Below are 17,479 nucleotides of genomic sequence, written 5' to 3' on the forward strand. Positions count from 1 at the left end.
TTCCAACTTTTCGGAAGCATTTGTACAGAGTTGGCACGGTTCCTCACTGAGATGGTGGGGAGACTCACCATGGGAGGTGCTGCTGCTGCCTGGAACCTACTACTACACCAGTGAGCAGGAAAACCTCCTCAACGGTTTCAGGAAATGAGGAAGCACAGGACACAATAACCAGAATCCTATTTCTGTTACTTACTTAAAGAAACTGAAAGACACTCAAAAGATGCCTCACCCTTTTCCACTCTGTGTTGTCCACGCTTCCTGATCTGTGTGCTCTTGGATCGCAATGCAGGAGTCTCCTTCTGCTGACCTTTAACCCCTAAAGCAGCCTGCTTCCTTGGGAAGTAACTGTAGTGGAAATTAACAATGCTTTATTCAAGCATTCACGAAGAATCATACCAAGTGTTTACCCAATTTCTGAAATTCAATTTACTGTGCTATTTTCAGAGGCGTGGCAGTTCTGACAATTCGGAGCCAGGCAGGCCCAGGCAGCCTCCAGCTTCCAGCCCTCCCCTGCCTCATGCCATTGGTAGGATTCTCTCCTCTACCTGCAGTCAACTGCAAGCATCAGCCTTCTGAGTCTCCTGCCCTTCCCTCCCTCACCAGGCAAACCACCACCCACACCATTCACTGCCCAGTGGAAAAGAGGCTGGATTTTTACAAGGAAAAAAAAACAACACTATGTTATGGTATGGCACTGATCAAAAATGCAAAATCTAAGAAAATGAAAGAAAAAATCAATACAAAAAAGAAAACTCTTTACCTGGCCCTAATTTCCCCACACATATCCTTATTTACCAAATAGGTACAGGTTGCCTCCGGCAGCATACCTGAGAGTGCCAGCTGAACACTGTCCTGTCAGATCTTCGACACCCAGCACTTTTGGTAAAACGTCATCTGAGGGCTGTGCGCTCATGCTGCCTTTCAGCCTCCCCACTCTGCAGGATCTCCTCAGCACACGTGCACTTCCCTGCTCACAGCTGTTTTCCACTGAAGCTGGAGTTCCCTTATCACTCAGCAGCTCACAGGAGGTGACATTCTGGTGGGCAAAACGCTGCAATCCAATCGGATCTGGGTCTTCCAGAGTCTGTAAAATGTAAATATTTCCACAATGACAGCACTTATAAAAACCAGAAGGAATTAAATTTGACCTTGTCCTTCAAAATGCCTCCAAAAATTCAAGAATTTGCAAACATGTGAACAAGATGAAAATTTCTAATTAATGTAATAAATGGCAGTGCATATTTAAGAGCTGAACAAGAGCCTAAGGAAAAATAATTTCATCAATATTCTTTCTTAAAATCCAAGGGACAACATGAGTTCAATATGATGCTTTAATTTTTCAGGAAGTAGGTCATGTATCTGAGGAGCTTCAGGAAGAATTATAAAGGCCCTACAGGCAGAGGAGGGAGCTTCTACACAGCTCAGAAGCAACATGTAGTACCTTGTGAAACAAGAGAGCACATACTGACTTCAAAAGTTCATAGCACAAATTCCTCTAGCTGCTACTTAAAAATAGCTTCTAGAACTAGCTTTGCTGAAGATATAAACCTTTCCTGAGCCTGTTTTACGTACAGATTAAAAGCTTCTCAAAGTTGTAAGTTCCACATTTTTACGTCAGCTGAGTAGTATTCAACTTAGTGACTCTTTTACTTTTCCTTTCTCATGTCTTTTATACCTTTATAGACTTGCCGAGTTTTCACTCATATCAATATTGATCATAATTCCCAAAACTTTTTCCTATTCCTTCTTTCCAGATTTTCCACATTATCCTTGCTGTCCTTTCTCCCTGATTACCTTTTCTTTCTTTGGATTTTTTCTTAGTTCTATCACATAGGTTTGGAGAGTTGTTGATCAAAACTGTGTATAGTATTTTTCTGGGTGTGTGTGCTGCACCATGAGTTCAGTGTCAGGTTAACTAAGTCTTCCCAAGGGTATTCAATGGAGCATTTGTCCAGCCAGAATATCCACAACCCCAACCTCAAAAACAGAGATGGAGAGAAATCTACACAAATGACCACATTAGTGAATTGGTTAAACAAATAATAACACAAATACTAACAGTGGATCACCATTCAGCAAGCTAAAAGATTTTAAAACTTACAAAGCATACATATGGCACAATTCAGTTTGTATACATAAACCTTACACAGGACATGATAAAAACAAACAAAAACTTCAATAATGCTCTCTCTAGAAACTAGAGCTACAATTCTGTAAAGTCTGAATTTTTCACAGGGGATGCAAATTGCCAACAGGAAAAGGGCCATGCTGAGTCTTCCAACATGGCTACAAGGTCAAGGGGAGCACACCTGCACATGACCTCTGACATGACCAGAAGATCTAGGGAGATAGACGAGTCATACAGCCAATTACAGCGTTTTTGGTGGGCGTGGGGTCTGCTGGAAGGCTCCCTCCTGCCCTCCCCTTCCTTACCCCTTAAAACCTGTAACTTCTGCATAATAAAGCGGACATTCCTCAGGAGCTTGACTTTGGTGGTTCTTGCAGCCCAAGGCCTCCACCTGCCTCACCCTCAGTGACTTCCAGGCCTGCTGGCAGGCCTAAACCCTGAGAGCCTTCAAAGAGGCATAATCTGCCCCTGTTCCAGGCAGCCCAACAGTATATATTCTATGTCTAAGTATAAATTAACGCAAAGGGCAGTCTTATATAAGCAACCTGATGACATGTTTTCTCTGGCCTCCCGGGAAGAAATCTGCCCAGTTTTGTCATACTTGGGAAACTCTACCCCACAGGCATTTCTAAAACGATACTGTATGCTGCAGATAAGGAAATAGCTTCTGGGTGTCAACATCGCTGCAGAAGGCAAACTCATACCTGCCTTACTTCCTCTGCTGACAGCCGTCTGTCCTGCAGATCAGCTAACTCAGAACCTTGCTTGGAAGCCATGCCTGCAATCTGTGTGCAGTCTGCTTCAGGTTCCATTTCCAAGGCCTCATTCCTAGCGCTGGGACAGACGGGCCCCATCCCAGCTCCTGAAAATGGGCTCAGGGTCAATGGCGGCTCAGCTGGTGAGACTAGCTCCCCAGTGTCAGGCACGAAATCTCCTCCACACACCACCATGGCAACCAGAGGTGTCAGTACAGGACTCAACAGGCTCTTTAACATCCCTGGGTCAGAGCTGTTCTTCATGTCACTCAGCCTCTCCTCACAGGCATTTCCTGGTGAGGTTATCTGTCTCTCTAAGGCAGACACAAAAGTTTCCAGAGAGCTCTCTTCATCGCAGATTTCCTCGCCAGCCACGGTCAGTGCGACTTCATTTCCCAGCTCAGCGAGTGTGTCTGATGTCGCTGACACCTCCAGCTCTACCACTGACTCCCTTTCAGTCCCCGGAACCACAGTAGCAGCACTGGAAAAGAAGCTCCTCTCTGGGAAATCTCTTTCTTCACTCAGTTCCTGTGGAGTCCAAACAGAAGACATTTAAAATGAAATCTTTGCTGTTATAATTGATTTAGTTTATAGGCCTTTCTGAAAAGTTTCAGGGACAGGCCTGGAACGATGGCTTAGTGGTTAAATCCTCACCTTGACCAGGTGTGGATTTTATGTGAGTGCCAGTTCATGTCCCAGCTGCTCCCCTTCCCATCCAGCTCCCTGCTTGTGGCCTGGGGAAGTAGCAGAGGATGGCCCAAAGCCTTGGGGCCCTGCACCCGCATGGGAGATCCAGAAAAAGTGCCTTGCTCCTTGCTTTGGATCAGTTCAGCTCTGGCCATTATGGCCACTTGGGGAGTGAGCCAGCAAACAGAAGATCTTTCTATCTCTCCTTTCTCTCTGTAAATCTGCCTTTCCAACAAAAATAAATAAATCTTTTTTTAAAAAAAAGTTTCAGGGACAGACACTAAACCTAGCAGTTAAGACACCTGTTAGGATTCCTGCATCTCACATCAGAGTACCTGGATTCTTGATTGCTGAATCAGCTTTCTGCTGATGCACAGCCTAGGATATGGCTAGTGGCGGGGTTATGTAGTAGGTCCCTGACACTCACATGGGAGAAATAGACTGAATTCCTGGCTCCTGGCTTCGCCATGTGGTGCAGGCATTTGGAGAAAGGACCAGCAAGTGTTTGCTCTTTGTTTCTGTGTGTAGCTCCTTACATGGTGATTCCTTGTGTTATTGACACCACCACCTTCCATCAATAAAAATAATACTTTCTACCACTCTCCCATATACAATCAAACACTGAGTAGTGCTGACAGGATCATATTTACAGATGTAAGTACTCACTCATCTAAGTTTAAATCCTGTTCTAACAGAAGAGGAAGCACTGCCATGGGCAACTGAACCAATGAATACAGACTCTTCCCCTGACAAGTATTACAAACATTATTAACCAGGAATAAAATGTGTGTCATTTCACCTTCTCTTCATTCCCCCTTTTTAACACAAGCATGTAAATATGAAGTGAAATGGCCAAAGGACAGGAGGTACAATTCTACGTAAGTTATGAATTAACATCTCTGGGCCATGTTTTTTTCAGGCATAAAACAATAGCTTGCATTGCAAAGATAATCTCAATAGATTAAACCCATTCCTATAATATTTCCACAAGCAAAGTATTGCCAGAATCTCTTTTCAAACTGCTTTCAGAATACACTTACAAGTCACTCAGGAACATAACAAACATCAAAGGTGCTGAGAATTTTCCAACAACAAAACCCGCTGATGTGCTGGACCACAAATCACTGTTCCCAAGAGTTACAGCTCCAAGCTCCTTCTGACTTGAAGCCCTTCTGTCCACTCAGGTCAAGGCAGATGCACTGTGCTTTCTCCTAAAGGAACTGACTGCATTTCCAACTGAAGATTCAGGGCTTTACTCAAGACATTCAGTAGGACACAATGTCACAGAACACTCATAAAATCATAAAATGAGTGGCACAAACCGCTTCAGACCAAACAGTTTCACTGAACTGCAAAACTCAGTGAGCCCCGGGGGGAGGCAGGTACCGGTGACTTCGTTTTAAACATTCACTTACTTGAAAGGCAGAGTTCCCAGCAGAGGGAAACAGAAAAAGCTCCTCCAAATGCTGGTTCACTCTGAAATGGCCTGGCAACCATAGCAGATCAAGCTGGAGCCAGGAGCTTCTCTCAGCTTACCCCTGCTCTCCTGGACACACCAGCAGGCAGCCAGACTACAAGTGAAAGCAGCCGGAACTTGAACACACACCTAAATGGGATGCTGGCATCACAGGCAGCAGCTTAACCACTATGTCACGATGCCAGTCCCAGATTTTCACAACTGTTTGAAAAACACTTGAAGAAAGTTACACAGTTTGCTTTACACAAGACTTTTCACAGCACGGACACTGTAAATATTTGAGGACTTAGTACATGGTGTTCTCTAAACATTTTTATGCAAAAAATTCTTGTTCCCAGAAGCCCTATTAATACCAAAGTGTTGAAGTGATTAGAAAATGCTGATACTGTGCATAAATACTGAGTGTCAAACAGGCAATAATTACTGTGGTCAAGGTCATACCAGTTACCTGAAACACATCTACAAAAAAGGTGAGAACTGAGCCAGACATAAAGGTCTATAGAAGAGTAAAAGATGCAGGATGGGCGCAGCGTGGTAGTGGCATCTCACATTAGCACTGGCTCGAATCCCAGCTGCTCCACTTCCACTCCTGCTCCCTGAGAATCAAATGTTCAGGCCCCTGCACGTGTGTGGGAGTTTCAGAAGAAGCTCCCAGATCCTGGCTTTACCTGGGCCCAGTCCCAGCTACTGCAACTATCTGGAAGTTCTCTCTCTCTGTGAATCTGCCTTTTAACTAAATCAATCTTAACAACCCTAATCTTAACCCTGCCCCTCTCCTTCCCTGCCCCTCTCCTTCCCGCCCCCCCACCACCACCAGCAAAAGCTCCATTTGACCTTCTGCCTCTATCAATCTGATCACACCAGGTATACAATGAGGTATATCAAAGGGCATCACAAAATGGTTGCATTCTGCGACTGCCTTACTCCACTTATTACAGTGTCTTCAAGGTTCACTCAGGGTGTTAGCATGGGCCAGTATCTCCTTCCTTTTCAAGGCTCAACAGTATTCCATTGTATACCTGCACTATGGTTCACTTGTGCACTCATCTGCTACGGATACTTGCCTGGCTTCCATCTTTGATGGCTAGGGAGAATAATGCTGCTGTGAACGCAAGTGCAGAAACAACTTTTCAGGCCCCTGCCTTCACTTATTTTGGGAACACATGCAGAAATGGAACTGCTGGGTCACATTACAATTGTGGAATATTTTCTAGGCATCAACCACATCATCCTCCACAGAAGTAGACTATCTCACAGTCCACTGCAGTGCACAGGGTTCTTCACATCCTTACCAACACTTGGAACAGTCAAATGCACTGAGTCATTCATATTATCTTCTTTGGTAAAACATATATTGGAAATCCTTTGCTGATTTTAAGTTTATTTATTTGAAAGGCAGAGTAAAGGAAACCAAGAAAGAGGAAGCGAGAGGGAGAAAAATCTTCCAGTGGTTCATTCCTCCAATGCCTCCAAGCGCCAGGGCTGGGCAAGGCAAAAGCAAGGAGTCACAGACTTGATCCAGGTCCCCCACATGGCAGGGACCCCAGGTCTTCAGCCATCACCTACTGCCTCTCACAGTTAGCAGGAAGCTAGATCAGAAGCAGAGACAAAGTTCAAAAGCAACAGGGGATACAGGAGTGCCAGATGGTGGCTCACCCTGTTACATTACAATGCCTACCCTGCACATTTTAATTGCTACCCTCTATATATTCTGGGCATCAATCCTTTACCAGACACGTTCCACAAGCAGCTTTTCCCATCCCATGGGTTGCCTTTCTGTTCTTCTGACTGTGCTCTTTGGCACATATGAGTTTAACTGCCATTAAATCTGGTATGCATTATTTCTTTCTAAGATATGACTGTCAAACCTATATCACGATACCTTTCCCCAAAATCTTCTGAGACTTCTGTAGGGTTGTCTCTCTTTTCTCTGTCTTAACTTTTGCCTCTTGAGAAATTTGTACGATTTAAGTGAACAGAAGCCAAAGTGTCCCTTATTTTCAATTTCTACTTTTTCCCTTTTTATTAATGCATGAAGTTGCTGAAGGTCCATTCCCACCAGATTCTGGATTCAAATATTTCTCCTAGGAACCAGTTGTCAAACTGATCCTGCCTAATTCCCAAGTCATACTACAAAATCTGAAGTTATGTTCTTTTTTTTTTCCAAAGGTGAAATATACTGTTAAAATGATTCCATTTTAAGATGTCACAGCATATTGACTTTCATCACATTAAAATAAATCCTTGCTTTAAATATGTTGTCAATATCAAAAATATTTGTAAAAAAGAGCTCTCTTTGGGTATCCTCTGTTTCTATGATCAACATTAAAGTTTTTAAAATCTGTTAGGTGCTGGCATTGTGGCAAAATAGGTAAGGTCTCCATGTGTGACATCAGCATCCCATATGGGCACCGTTCAAGTCCCAGCTGCTCCACTTCTGATCTAGCGCCCTTTTGATGTGCCTGAGAAAGCAGAGGAAGATGCCCCAAATGCTTGGGCTCCTTATCCATGTGAGAGACTTGGATGAAGTTCCTGGCTTCGGGACTAGCCCTGTCCCCTGCAGCTATCTGGGGAGTAAACTTGTGGATGAAAGATCTCTCTTTCTCTGTTTTCCCCTCTCTCTCTGCAATTCTGCCTTTCAAATAAATAAAATAAATATTTAAACATATAAAACTAATTTCCCTTAACTTTCACACAATAAAGAAAATAATATACTTTGAGAATTTCAGTCTTCCACAATTAATAGTCAATATCATTTACAGACAAGACATCCCTATACAGTAATCCCATCAGTTACCCATGTGTCCATTTCCCAAGACTGACAAAGGTCAGAGGTCCAGACAGGGAAAGAATCTCAGGAGGTGGACCGAGGGCTTCCAGGCTGCAGAGTTCAGGGGGCCTGTCAGGAGAGAGGCCTCCTGGGAAGAAAGCACACTGAGGGACTTCCAGGCTGGCAGAGCTCAGGGGGCCTGTCAGGAGACAGGTCTCCTAAGGAGGCATACTGAGGAACCTCCAAGGATTAATACAACAGAATAATTTACATACTTCTTAGATATTTCTGGGACTCCCCAAAGCAATTCATTCCAGTATTACCACATGATAGCATTTTACATGTTTTATCTGTATAAATGGTGCCACATGTTCATTGTTTTAGTATTCTTAAATGCTTAAATTCTGAAATTCCAATCACTAGTCTTTAAGTACAAGCCAATCAGAAACTGGTTTGACCATTTAAAAGCTGTCTGGGGCCAGCGCTGTGGCACAGCACATTAAGCAGCCACCTTCAATACTGGCACCCCATATGAGTACCAGTTTAGAATCCTCCTGGCTGTGTCACCTGGGAAAGCAGCAGAAAATGGCACAAACACTTGTTCCCCCACCACCCACATGGGTGTCCTGGATGAGCGCTTGCTCCTGGCTTCAGTCTGGCCCATTCGGGGAATGAACGTGCAGATGGAAGATAGGTTGCATTCATTCTCTCACTTTATCTTTCTCTCCTCCTCTTTCCCTCCCTCTGGAACTTTGCCGCTCAGATAAACAAAACAAATCCTGACCCAGAACCCTGCTCTTGTTCTCCTACAGCCACAATATTTTTAAGACTCTTTAACTTCAGGCAAAGACAGCAATTCCAGGATCCTAAGTTTTACCTGGAATAGAGGAATTGAAGAATCCAAAAAAGGACATTGTGAGATCAGGAGCTCAGCTCCAAAGAGGCCTGGCTCAGGTTAGGACAGGCCAAAGAACAACACTAGAACCTTCCAGGAATGCACACACTGTTGCTCTCACAGTGACAGGTGAAGGTGCACAGAAAACACAGCTGTGTGCTGGTGGTCCCTGACAGTTACACCTAAGAGGTGCACCCTCTGCTCTGTCTTGGGCTTCTCACAGATGCCTGCAGGTAACAGCAGGGGGCAGCAGAGGAGTGTGTACCAACCTGACAGCAGGAAACAAGAGTTTTCAGGCCTGCTGATGCCAGGACTGTGAAGGAGACTGAGTAACTCCATTCATTACTGATCAGCTCATGGGAGCCGAAGGTCAGGGTTTTGAAGTCATCTTGTGTTAGTGTGGCCCAGAAATATACCTCTCAGGCAATAGTAGGAGAGAATGTAACTATTACAGGATTCATGAATCAAGTGACAAGACATCAAGGCCAGGCCCAACACAGTAGCGTAGTGGCTAAAGTCCTTGCCTAGTGTGTACCAGGATCACATATGGGTGCCGGGTCGTGTCCCGGCTGCTCCACTTTACATACAGTTCTCTGCTTGTGGCCTGGAAAAGCAGTTGAGGATGGCCCAAAACCTTGAGATCCTGCACCCACATGAGAGACCTAGAAGAAGCTTCTGGTTCCTGATTGGTTTAGCTCCAGCCATTATGGCCACTTGAGGAGTGAACCAGCAGATGGAAGACCTTTCGGTCTCTCCTTCTCTCTATAAATCTAACTTTCCAATTAAAAACAAATAGATCTCAAAAAAAAAATGTATATTTAAAAAAAAAAAGGCTCAAATGCTTGGGTCTCTGCCATCCACATGAGAGACCCAGATGAACTCTAGGCTCCTAATTTCAGCTTGGCCCAGCCTTGGCCACTGTGGCCACTCAGGAAGTGAGGATGGAAGATCTTTCCCTCTCTACCTTTCAAATACATACATACATAGCAAATAAATGGATGAATGAATAAACAGTCTACCTATCCACCTGCTTACCGATCTACATATCCCTTCCACTTCCTAAAGTAGGCCTTTCTGATTAGCCAACGTGTCCATGGGAAGTTAGCCACTGAATCAAACCCAATAAAGTTCTTCCTGCGGTGTTTACATTAAAAGGCCTCATAAGAATTATTAATAATTAATTAAGAATTTTTTAACTATGTGCCTACAATGTACATGCACAGAAAAAATCCAAAGGTCTTCAGTAGTTCATTTCAAATTATACCAGAGAGTACCTTCGTTACCCATTTAAGATGATTTCTGATATAAGATTCACATGCAAAATTGGAGTTATTATATTCTATTTTAACCTGTTCTTTTCACTGCCACTTCTCTGCCAGAAAAATAAAACCATGCAATAGTTAAAGACAAAAGGAAATACTTTAAAATCAACTCTCCCCCACCAAAATGACCAGCTTTCACCAAACTGCAACAAAGAAACCGAATGACTGCTTAAGAACAGCTAAAAACACTGAACATGCAATGAGAAAGAAGCAAAATAATACAGACAGTGATCAGGAATGTCCTCCTTTAAGAGACAACACTTGCAGTTGGTAATAACCGTACTTGGTCAACACGCTCCACACCTGTGAGGGCGTACCCGCTCCAGGAACGGGCATCAGCACGCTTTCATCCACTTGTGTCTGTGGACCCTTGCAGTGTTTGAATCCAAGGGGAATCTCAGGAGAAAGCAGACCTAAGAGGAAATATGATCATTAAGTCCTCTGCAATGGTTTTACTGCTGGGCTTTGCAACAACTCCAGAATTTCACAAGCACAACAAGATGTCATTGAAAGCTATTTTGCAGATCCTAATTTCTTAATTACTACTTTATGTCCCAATGTTTTAAAATTACAAATCAGGAGGAAACATGTATGCTACATTGAATAAAATAATGCTTGATAGTTCTTTATCTCAGAATGAAGGAATGCAAAGAACATGTACTTAAAGGTATAGTCTTTCTTTTTTAAAAGATTTATTTCTTTTTATTGGAAAGGAGGGTATACAGAGAGGAGGAGAGACAGAGAGGAAGATCTTCCATCCGATGATTCACTCCCCAACTGAGCGCAACTGCCGGTGCTGCGCCGATCCGAAGCCAGGAACCTGGAACCTCCTCCAGGTCTCCCACACGGGTGCAGGAACCCAAGGCTTTGGGCCGTCCTCGACTGCTTTCCCAGGCCACAAGCAGGGAGCTGGATGGGAAGTGGAGCTGCCGGGATTAGAACCGGTGCTCATATGGGATCCCAGCACGTTCAGAGCAAGGACTGTAGCCACTAGCCACGCTGCCGGGCCCAAGAGTCTTAAACACCACAAGAAAGACTATTTGTTTTTTTGTACTCGTCTAGGCAGCACATATAGTAAACTTAATTTTAGGTCATGATAAGAATTCATAATGCTGCTGTACAATCCCAAAAATGTCAGTTTTCTTTCCAAAATGGCAAATTAGGTCCATATTAAACTTTCTTCACCTTATAGGTTCCTAGAAAATTATGCCAAAAAAAAAAAAAAAAAACACCTTGGTGTCCTCTAGGTGTGTCAGGGACCCAAGTCCCTTGCTCCATCTCCTGCCACTTCCCAGGAAGGCTGGATCGGAAGCGGAGCAGGTAGGATTCCAACCAGGCACTCGGACAGGAGACACAACTTCACTGCACTGCCAAATGCCCACTGCAGGATTTTACATTTTTAGTAATGAGGAAATAAAACAAAAGCCTATCCATTTGGAAAAGAAAGAAAAAAATCTGGCTGAAATATTAAAACAGACCTCTCTTTCCTGCTAACACTTCACATATCCTAAGAAGGCATCAGGAGACAAATATTGCACATTCCTGCTCCCAGTTACAAGCAGGGAAAAACAATTCCTACTGCACTGCAGCTATCCATTGAAGCGTCCGATGAGAACATGCTGTGGGCTACAGAACAACAATGTATGTATTACAGATCTTCTTCTCCTTAACATCTGTCTCCGGATACCCTCCAAAGTCGGGGAAAAGTTGTAAAGGAAATAAACCAGCATTCCTACAGCTCCTGGGGCAGAGCAGATCTTGGGGTACAGAGAACCGGTGTCTAACCGACACTTTTAAAGATAGATATGCTGGCCACGGACAGATGGCTCACTGGCTATTCTCCCCTTGCAAATGTCAGGATCCAATATGGGTGCCAACTCAGGTCCCAGCTGCTCCACTTCCCATCCAGCTCCCAACTTGTGGCCTGAGAAAGCAATCGAGGATGGCCCAACGCCTTGGGACCCTACACCTGCATGGGAAATCTGATAGAAGCTCCTGGCTTCAGATCAGCCATTGAAGCCATTTGGGGAATGAACCAGTAGATGGATGATCTTTCTGTGTCTCTCCTTCTCTCTGTAAAATATGTCTTTCAATAAAAATAAACTTGGGCCCGGCGGCTAAAGTCCTCGCCTTGAACGTGCCAGGATCCCATATGCGTGCCAGTTCTAATCCCTGCAGCTCCACTTCACATCCAGCTTCCTGCTTGTGGCCTGGGAAAGCAGTCCAGGACAGTCCAAAGTCTTGGGACTCTGCACCAATGTGGGAGACCTGGAAGAAGTTCCTGACTCCTGGCTTCGGATCAGCACAGCACCGGCCATTGCGCTCACTTGGGGAGTGAATCATCGGATGGAATATCTTTCTCTCTTGTCTCTCCTCCTCTCTGTATATCTGACTTTCCAATAAAAATGAAGATACATATTTTTTTAAAAAAGAAAAAGAAAATAAAAAACTGAACTAAAAAAATATTTTGGAGGGCCCAGCGGCATGGCCTAGCAGCTAAAGTCCTCGCCTTGAAAGCCCTGGGATCCCACATGGACGCCAGTTCTAATCCCGGCAGCTCCACTTCCCGTCCAGCTCCCTGCTTGTGGCCTGGGAAAGCAGTCGAGGACGGCCCAATGCTTTGACACCCTGCACCCGCGTGGGAGACCCGGAAGAGGTTCCAGGTTCCTGGTTTCAGATTGGCGCAGCACCGGCCATTGCGGCTCACTTGGGGAGTGAATCATCGGATGGAAGATCTTCCTCTCTGTCTCTCCTCCTCTCTGTATATCTGGCTTTCCAGTAAAAATGAATAAAATCTTTAAAAAAAATATTTTGGAAAGTTCATTAACAATAGAATTAAGAGTAATTCCATTATAACAAAAATGAAAATGCATATAGTCTTTTCATAACACTTATTTTCCATGAGCTTTTTGTGTGCATGGCATATTAAACAGCTTCCATTACTGCACTAAATCTCCTGAGGCATGTTGATGCCATGGCTCAGGGCTCTAGAGGCCTTATCTGGTAATGGCCTTCTTGCTGTCCGAGTATGAGGTAGCCTGGAGTATGATACGGCAAACAAGCAGCACTCACCTTGGCCCGTGTCTGTGTTGCTTCAACACTACCAAACCACCAGGATTCAATGACAGACTCCAAACCAACATCTAACATAATCACCCCAGCCCCATCTCCAAACATTATTCACTTAATATGCGCTTGGCACCTGGGAAGTTAAAGGAGCTACCTTGTGAAAAGAATAATCCTCCCTCCACATAGCACTCTTAGAGGAGGGTGGACTGCACTCACCTCTACGCGACGTGTCTTCACCACAGAGCAACCTTTCAAATAAAAAAAATTAAATTATGTTTCCTAAACAAAGATTAACTTTCGATTTTATCTGATTTGATAAGCAGAAAAACACAGAGCTCTCAACTACAGGTTCATTCTCCAAATGCTTACAAGAGCCAGGACTGAGCCAGCTGCCGCCAAGAGCAGAACTCAATCTAGGACTCCCAAGCATAGCAGGAGCCCAGTTACTTGAGTTGCCGCCACAGACCCCAAGGTCAGCGTTAGCTGCTGCAGCAGGGGCGGAGGGGAGCTCCAAACCTGGGGCATTGAGCCAACACGCGGCACAGGCATCAATTAACATTTTTACCTTTTAGTACATCTAAACTAGCTAAAAATTTTAGTTGCACTAATACTAATATTTCTATTTCAAAACATCATTTTAAAAATACACACTTTAGGGCCCGACTCGATAGCATAGCGAGTTAAAGTCCTCGCCTTGAATGGGCCAGGATCTCATATGCGTGCCGGTTCTAATCCCAGCAGCTCCACTTCCCATCCAGCTCCCTGCTTGTGGCCTGGGAAACCAGTGGAGGACAGCCCAAAGCCTTGGGACCCTGCACCCATGTGAGAGACCAGGAAGAGGCTGCTGACTCCTGGCTTCGGATTGGCTCAGCTCCAGCCGTTGCGGTCACTTGGGGAGGGAACCATCGACGGAAGATCTTTCTGTCTCTCCTCCTCTCTGTATGTCTGACTTTCCAATAAAAATAAATAAATCTTTTAAAAAAAACTTCCTAGAATCCAAAAATTCAACCATGAATCAGATTACTAAGGTGTTAAGATGTTTGGTAGTATATATTGCTTTTTGTTGTTACTATTATTATTTTCTCATGACCCAACTTCACATAGCAACAAACAAAAATTTATCAGTCACCCAGCTTTAAACAATAGTTCACGTGTCATTTCCTCTATAACCTCCCCTCCCTCACTATTCCTCTTCACCCCACAGGCCTCCCAAGGGATTAGGGTTTTTATTCTGAAAATAATTCAAAACATTTTAATTCATCTTATGTGGAAATATTTCATTTTTGATTAAGGAACATAAGAACTCCTTTTGAATAGAACATCCTTCCCACTGCAGTCCTGAAATGAGAGCAGCCCAGCTTGACACTGAAATCCAGCCTTGTTAAATATTGTGAGCCAGATGTCCTGGGTAGGTCACACCTGGATTCCCAAAGACAGCAGCTTTAGGATAACAAATATTCACTGCTTTAAGACATTGAGCTTAAAGTATTACACAGTAATAGGAAACCACTATTCAGTAATCACACTGTCTAACTGTGCCAAGGTGCACACACTACATTGGCTGCTATGTCTAGCAAGACTATTTCTTTTATTTAAAAGACAGACAGACAGGAAGAGACCTTGCATTTGCTGGCTCACGCCCCACATGCCCACAACAGTCTCCCACGTGGGAGGCAACAACACACACTGGTACATTCACCTGCTGCATGCAAGGGACACCTTAGAAACAGAGGCAGGACTGGAGGTGTGGGTGTCCAGAGGGCTACAGCACATGCTGGCCCTACATGTACACCTGATCCTTCCTTTTACCCGCTCAAAACTTGTTGAAGAGATCACGCTGTTCTTCCCATACAATCTCACATTTTTGCTTATTGAGTGCATGTCGCTTAACATGTTCTTCCGTCCTATAAATTATCTGTAAAATGGCCATTAGCTTCAGAAGTTCGATCTAATTAAAGTTCACTTTTGTGAACGTGTGTGCACTAACACAGGACAAAAGTGGGTGTCACTCCTTTTGTGATATGAGTGACCATGCAGGACCACTATGCACGTCCAATCATCGTTCCGTTAGCATACAAAAGACTGACATTCTAATCTACCATGCTTCCTTAGTTTGTTATTGGAAAAAAATATTTTTAAAAGAAACTGTTTCTTATCAATTAAACCATCCTTAGTTAAGCCATAGTACTCAGCATGTAACTCAATCTGCCTAGCAAAGGTAAAATCAATGCCTGTGTGTTTCTCTTGACTAGTTTACAAAAAAGTGAAAATTATAAAAAAAGAAAAGGGGGGGTGCATTTTGAATACATTTCTGAAGCTTCTGCCCGACCATCCCTGGCTGCTGCAGTCATCTGGAGGGTAAACCAGATGTCTTTCTCAGTATTTCTCCGCATCATCTACTTTAAAATAAATCAAAATACTTAAAAAAAAGAGAGAGACTGAAGCTCTCAAATAAATCAGAAACACAAAAGAGAATCAAATATAGATTTTAGAAGAAAATATCCAAAACTAGAAAAAAATTATCAAATAGGCTCAAGAACAGAACTGAGGTGACCAGTGAACCTGAGGTGCAGAGCATCATATTACACCATCAGTTAGCTAGCGATCAGACTCAGGACCTGGGACACAACGGCAGGAGATCTAATCTTCATGCCACGGAAGAATGAAAAGGAAGGTTAAAAAAACTAGTTCACGAAAAAAAAATTTTTTTAAGGATTCATGACAGAAAAAAATCCTAAACTTGATTGAAAAAAATGAATCTACAGATTCAAAAAGCTCAGTGAAGCCCAAAACAAGAAAAACACTAAGAGAATCATACGCAGACTTACTATAAACTGTACAGAATCAAAGAAAACAAAATATTGACAGCGGAGAGGACAAAAAAACTTCGCTGTGCGAGAACATAAACGGGGGGGGTGTCGCAGAGGGCTGCTCGGACATCCAGGGTGGCGACCCACTCGGGTCCTGACACGCGGCCTGAGGACTCCATGCAGCTGTGCAGCTGCGAGGCAGCCACCACCTCCCCTCCACGTGACAGAAACGGGACCCCGACACCACCCTCACAGCTGTCCCTAAGATAGCTCACGCTGGCCTCACCACCTCGGTGTCCAAGTCCTTCAATCCCAAACCCAACAAGCCCTTCAGCCTGGCTCCGCTGAGGAAAGCAGGACAGCCGCGTGCGGCCCTCGAACCCGGCCGCCGCCCGCGAGGGCGCTCCGCCTGGCGCCGTGCACTCGGGCGTCACCTTCTCCAGGGCAGCTCCTCTTCCTCGGGCTCGCTCTCCGTCATCGACCCCCCCACCACGGTCTCGTCACTGTCCCACTCCAGGGCCTGCGCGCACTCCTCCATCGTGGCCTCACGCTCCGAGTCTCCGTTACCCTCCTTCTCCAGGACGCTTTGAGGGCTGAGAGACCGTCAATTCAAAACAATGAGGACAGTGACTCCCTCACAAGAACCGGACCTCCTCGTGACAAGCGAAGCGGCCCCGCGACTTCCCGTGCGCCGCCAGCAGTGGGCCGCCGCGCACAGCCACCGCCTCCCGCGCGCCCCGACCCCGCCTCCCGCGAGCCCCGCGCCACAGCCGCCGCCGGCCGCGCGCCCCGACCCCGCCTCCCGCGCGCCCCGCGCCACAGCCGCCGCCGGCCGCGCGCCCCGACCCCGCCTCCCGCGCGCCCCGACCCCGCCTCCCGCGCGCCCCGACCCCGCCTCCCGCGAGCCCCGCGCCACAGCCGCCGCCGGCCGCGCGCCCCGACCCCGCCTCCCGCGAGCCCCGACCCCGCCTCCCGCGAGCCCCGCGCCACAGCCGCCGCTTCCCGCGCGCCCCGACCCCGCCTCCCGCGAGCCCCGCCTTCGAGCCCCGCGCCACAGCTCCGCCTCCCGCGAGCCCCGCGCCACAGCCACAGCCGGCCGCACGCCCCGACCCTGTGTCCCGCGCCGAAAGCAGTGACTGCGTGGGAGAGTCAGGAGGGCTTGTGAGGTGCAGGTGCACCGGCCGGCGCTGCCCTCCCGGCCTCCGTGGTGAAGAAGTCTCAGACCGCAGTTCGCCCCTGCGTTGGTGCCCTGCGCAGCCTTCCTCCGGTCTTGGTTGCTGCAATTCCGTCACCAATTCTGGCTATCTTGAAATACGGATTGTGCGTAAAAAGCACAGTCAACGCGTCTGTTTCATTCCCCGTGTCTTTTAACAGCCGCCTCCAAGAATAACCAGTGTCTCCTCTTAAAGAAGCAGCTGGAACTGTTCATGTTTTGTGTGTTTCAGCGTATGTGAGGGTTTTTAATCTAGACCTTCAAAACAAAGCCGGGGGAACTCTACCTGCCCGGTGAGGAGCTGAGAAGGCACCTTCTGCCTCCAGGGACCGGAATTCACCTAGGCATGTCCG

The 17,479-nt window shown here is 45.8% G+C and overlaps 1 protein-coding gene across 1 annotated transcript in view; it reads right to left on the minus strand.

Moving 5' to 3' along the window:
• The window catches only part of ANKRD31 (ankyrin repeat domain 31), an 87,778-nt gene extending 71,218 nt beyond the window's left edge, over positions 1–16,560 (minus strand). Inside the window, exons 1-6 of the mRNA XM_058656185.1 lie at positions 16,348–16,560; positions 13,320–13,351; positions 10,287–10,447; positions 2,842–3,423; positions 828–1,084; positions 230–345 (exon numbers count right to left, since the gene is read on the minus strand). Coding sequence (XP_058512168.1) covers positions 230–345; positions 828–1,084; positions 2,842–3,423; positions 10,287–10,447; positions 13,320–13,351; positions 16,348–16,451 — 1,252 coding nt within the window. The 5' untranslated portion in view covers positions 16,452–16,560. The remainder of the gene's footprint in view (positions 1–229; positions 346–827; positions 1,085–2,841; positions 3,424–10,286; positions 10,448–13,319; positions 13,352–16,347) is intronic.
• Between the last annotated feature and the right edge of the window lie 919 nt (positions 16,561–17,479).

This window comes from Ochotona princeps, chromosome 28, assembly GCF_030435755.1.
Source record: "Ochotona princeps isolate mOchPri1 chromosome 28, mOchPri1.hap1, whole genome shotgun sequence".
In the NCBI taxonomy this organism is placed as follows: Eukaryota; Metazoa; Chordata; class Mammalia; order Lagomorpha; family Ochotonidae; genus Ochotona; species Ochotona princeps.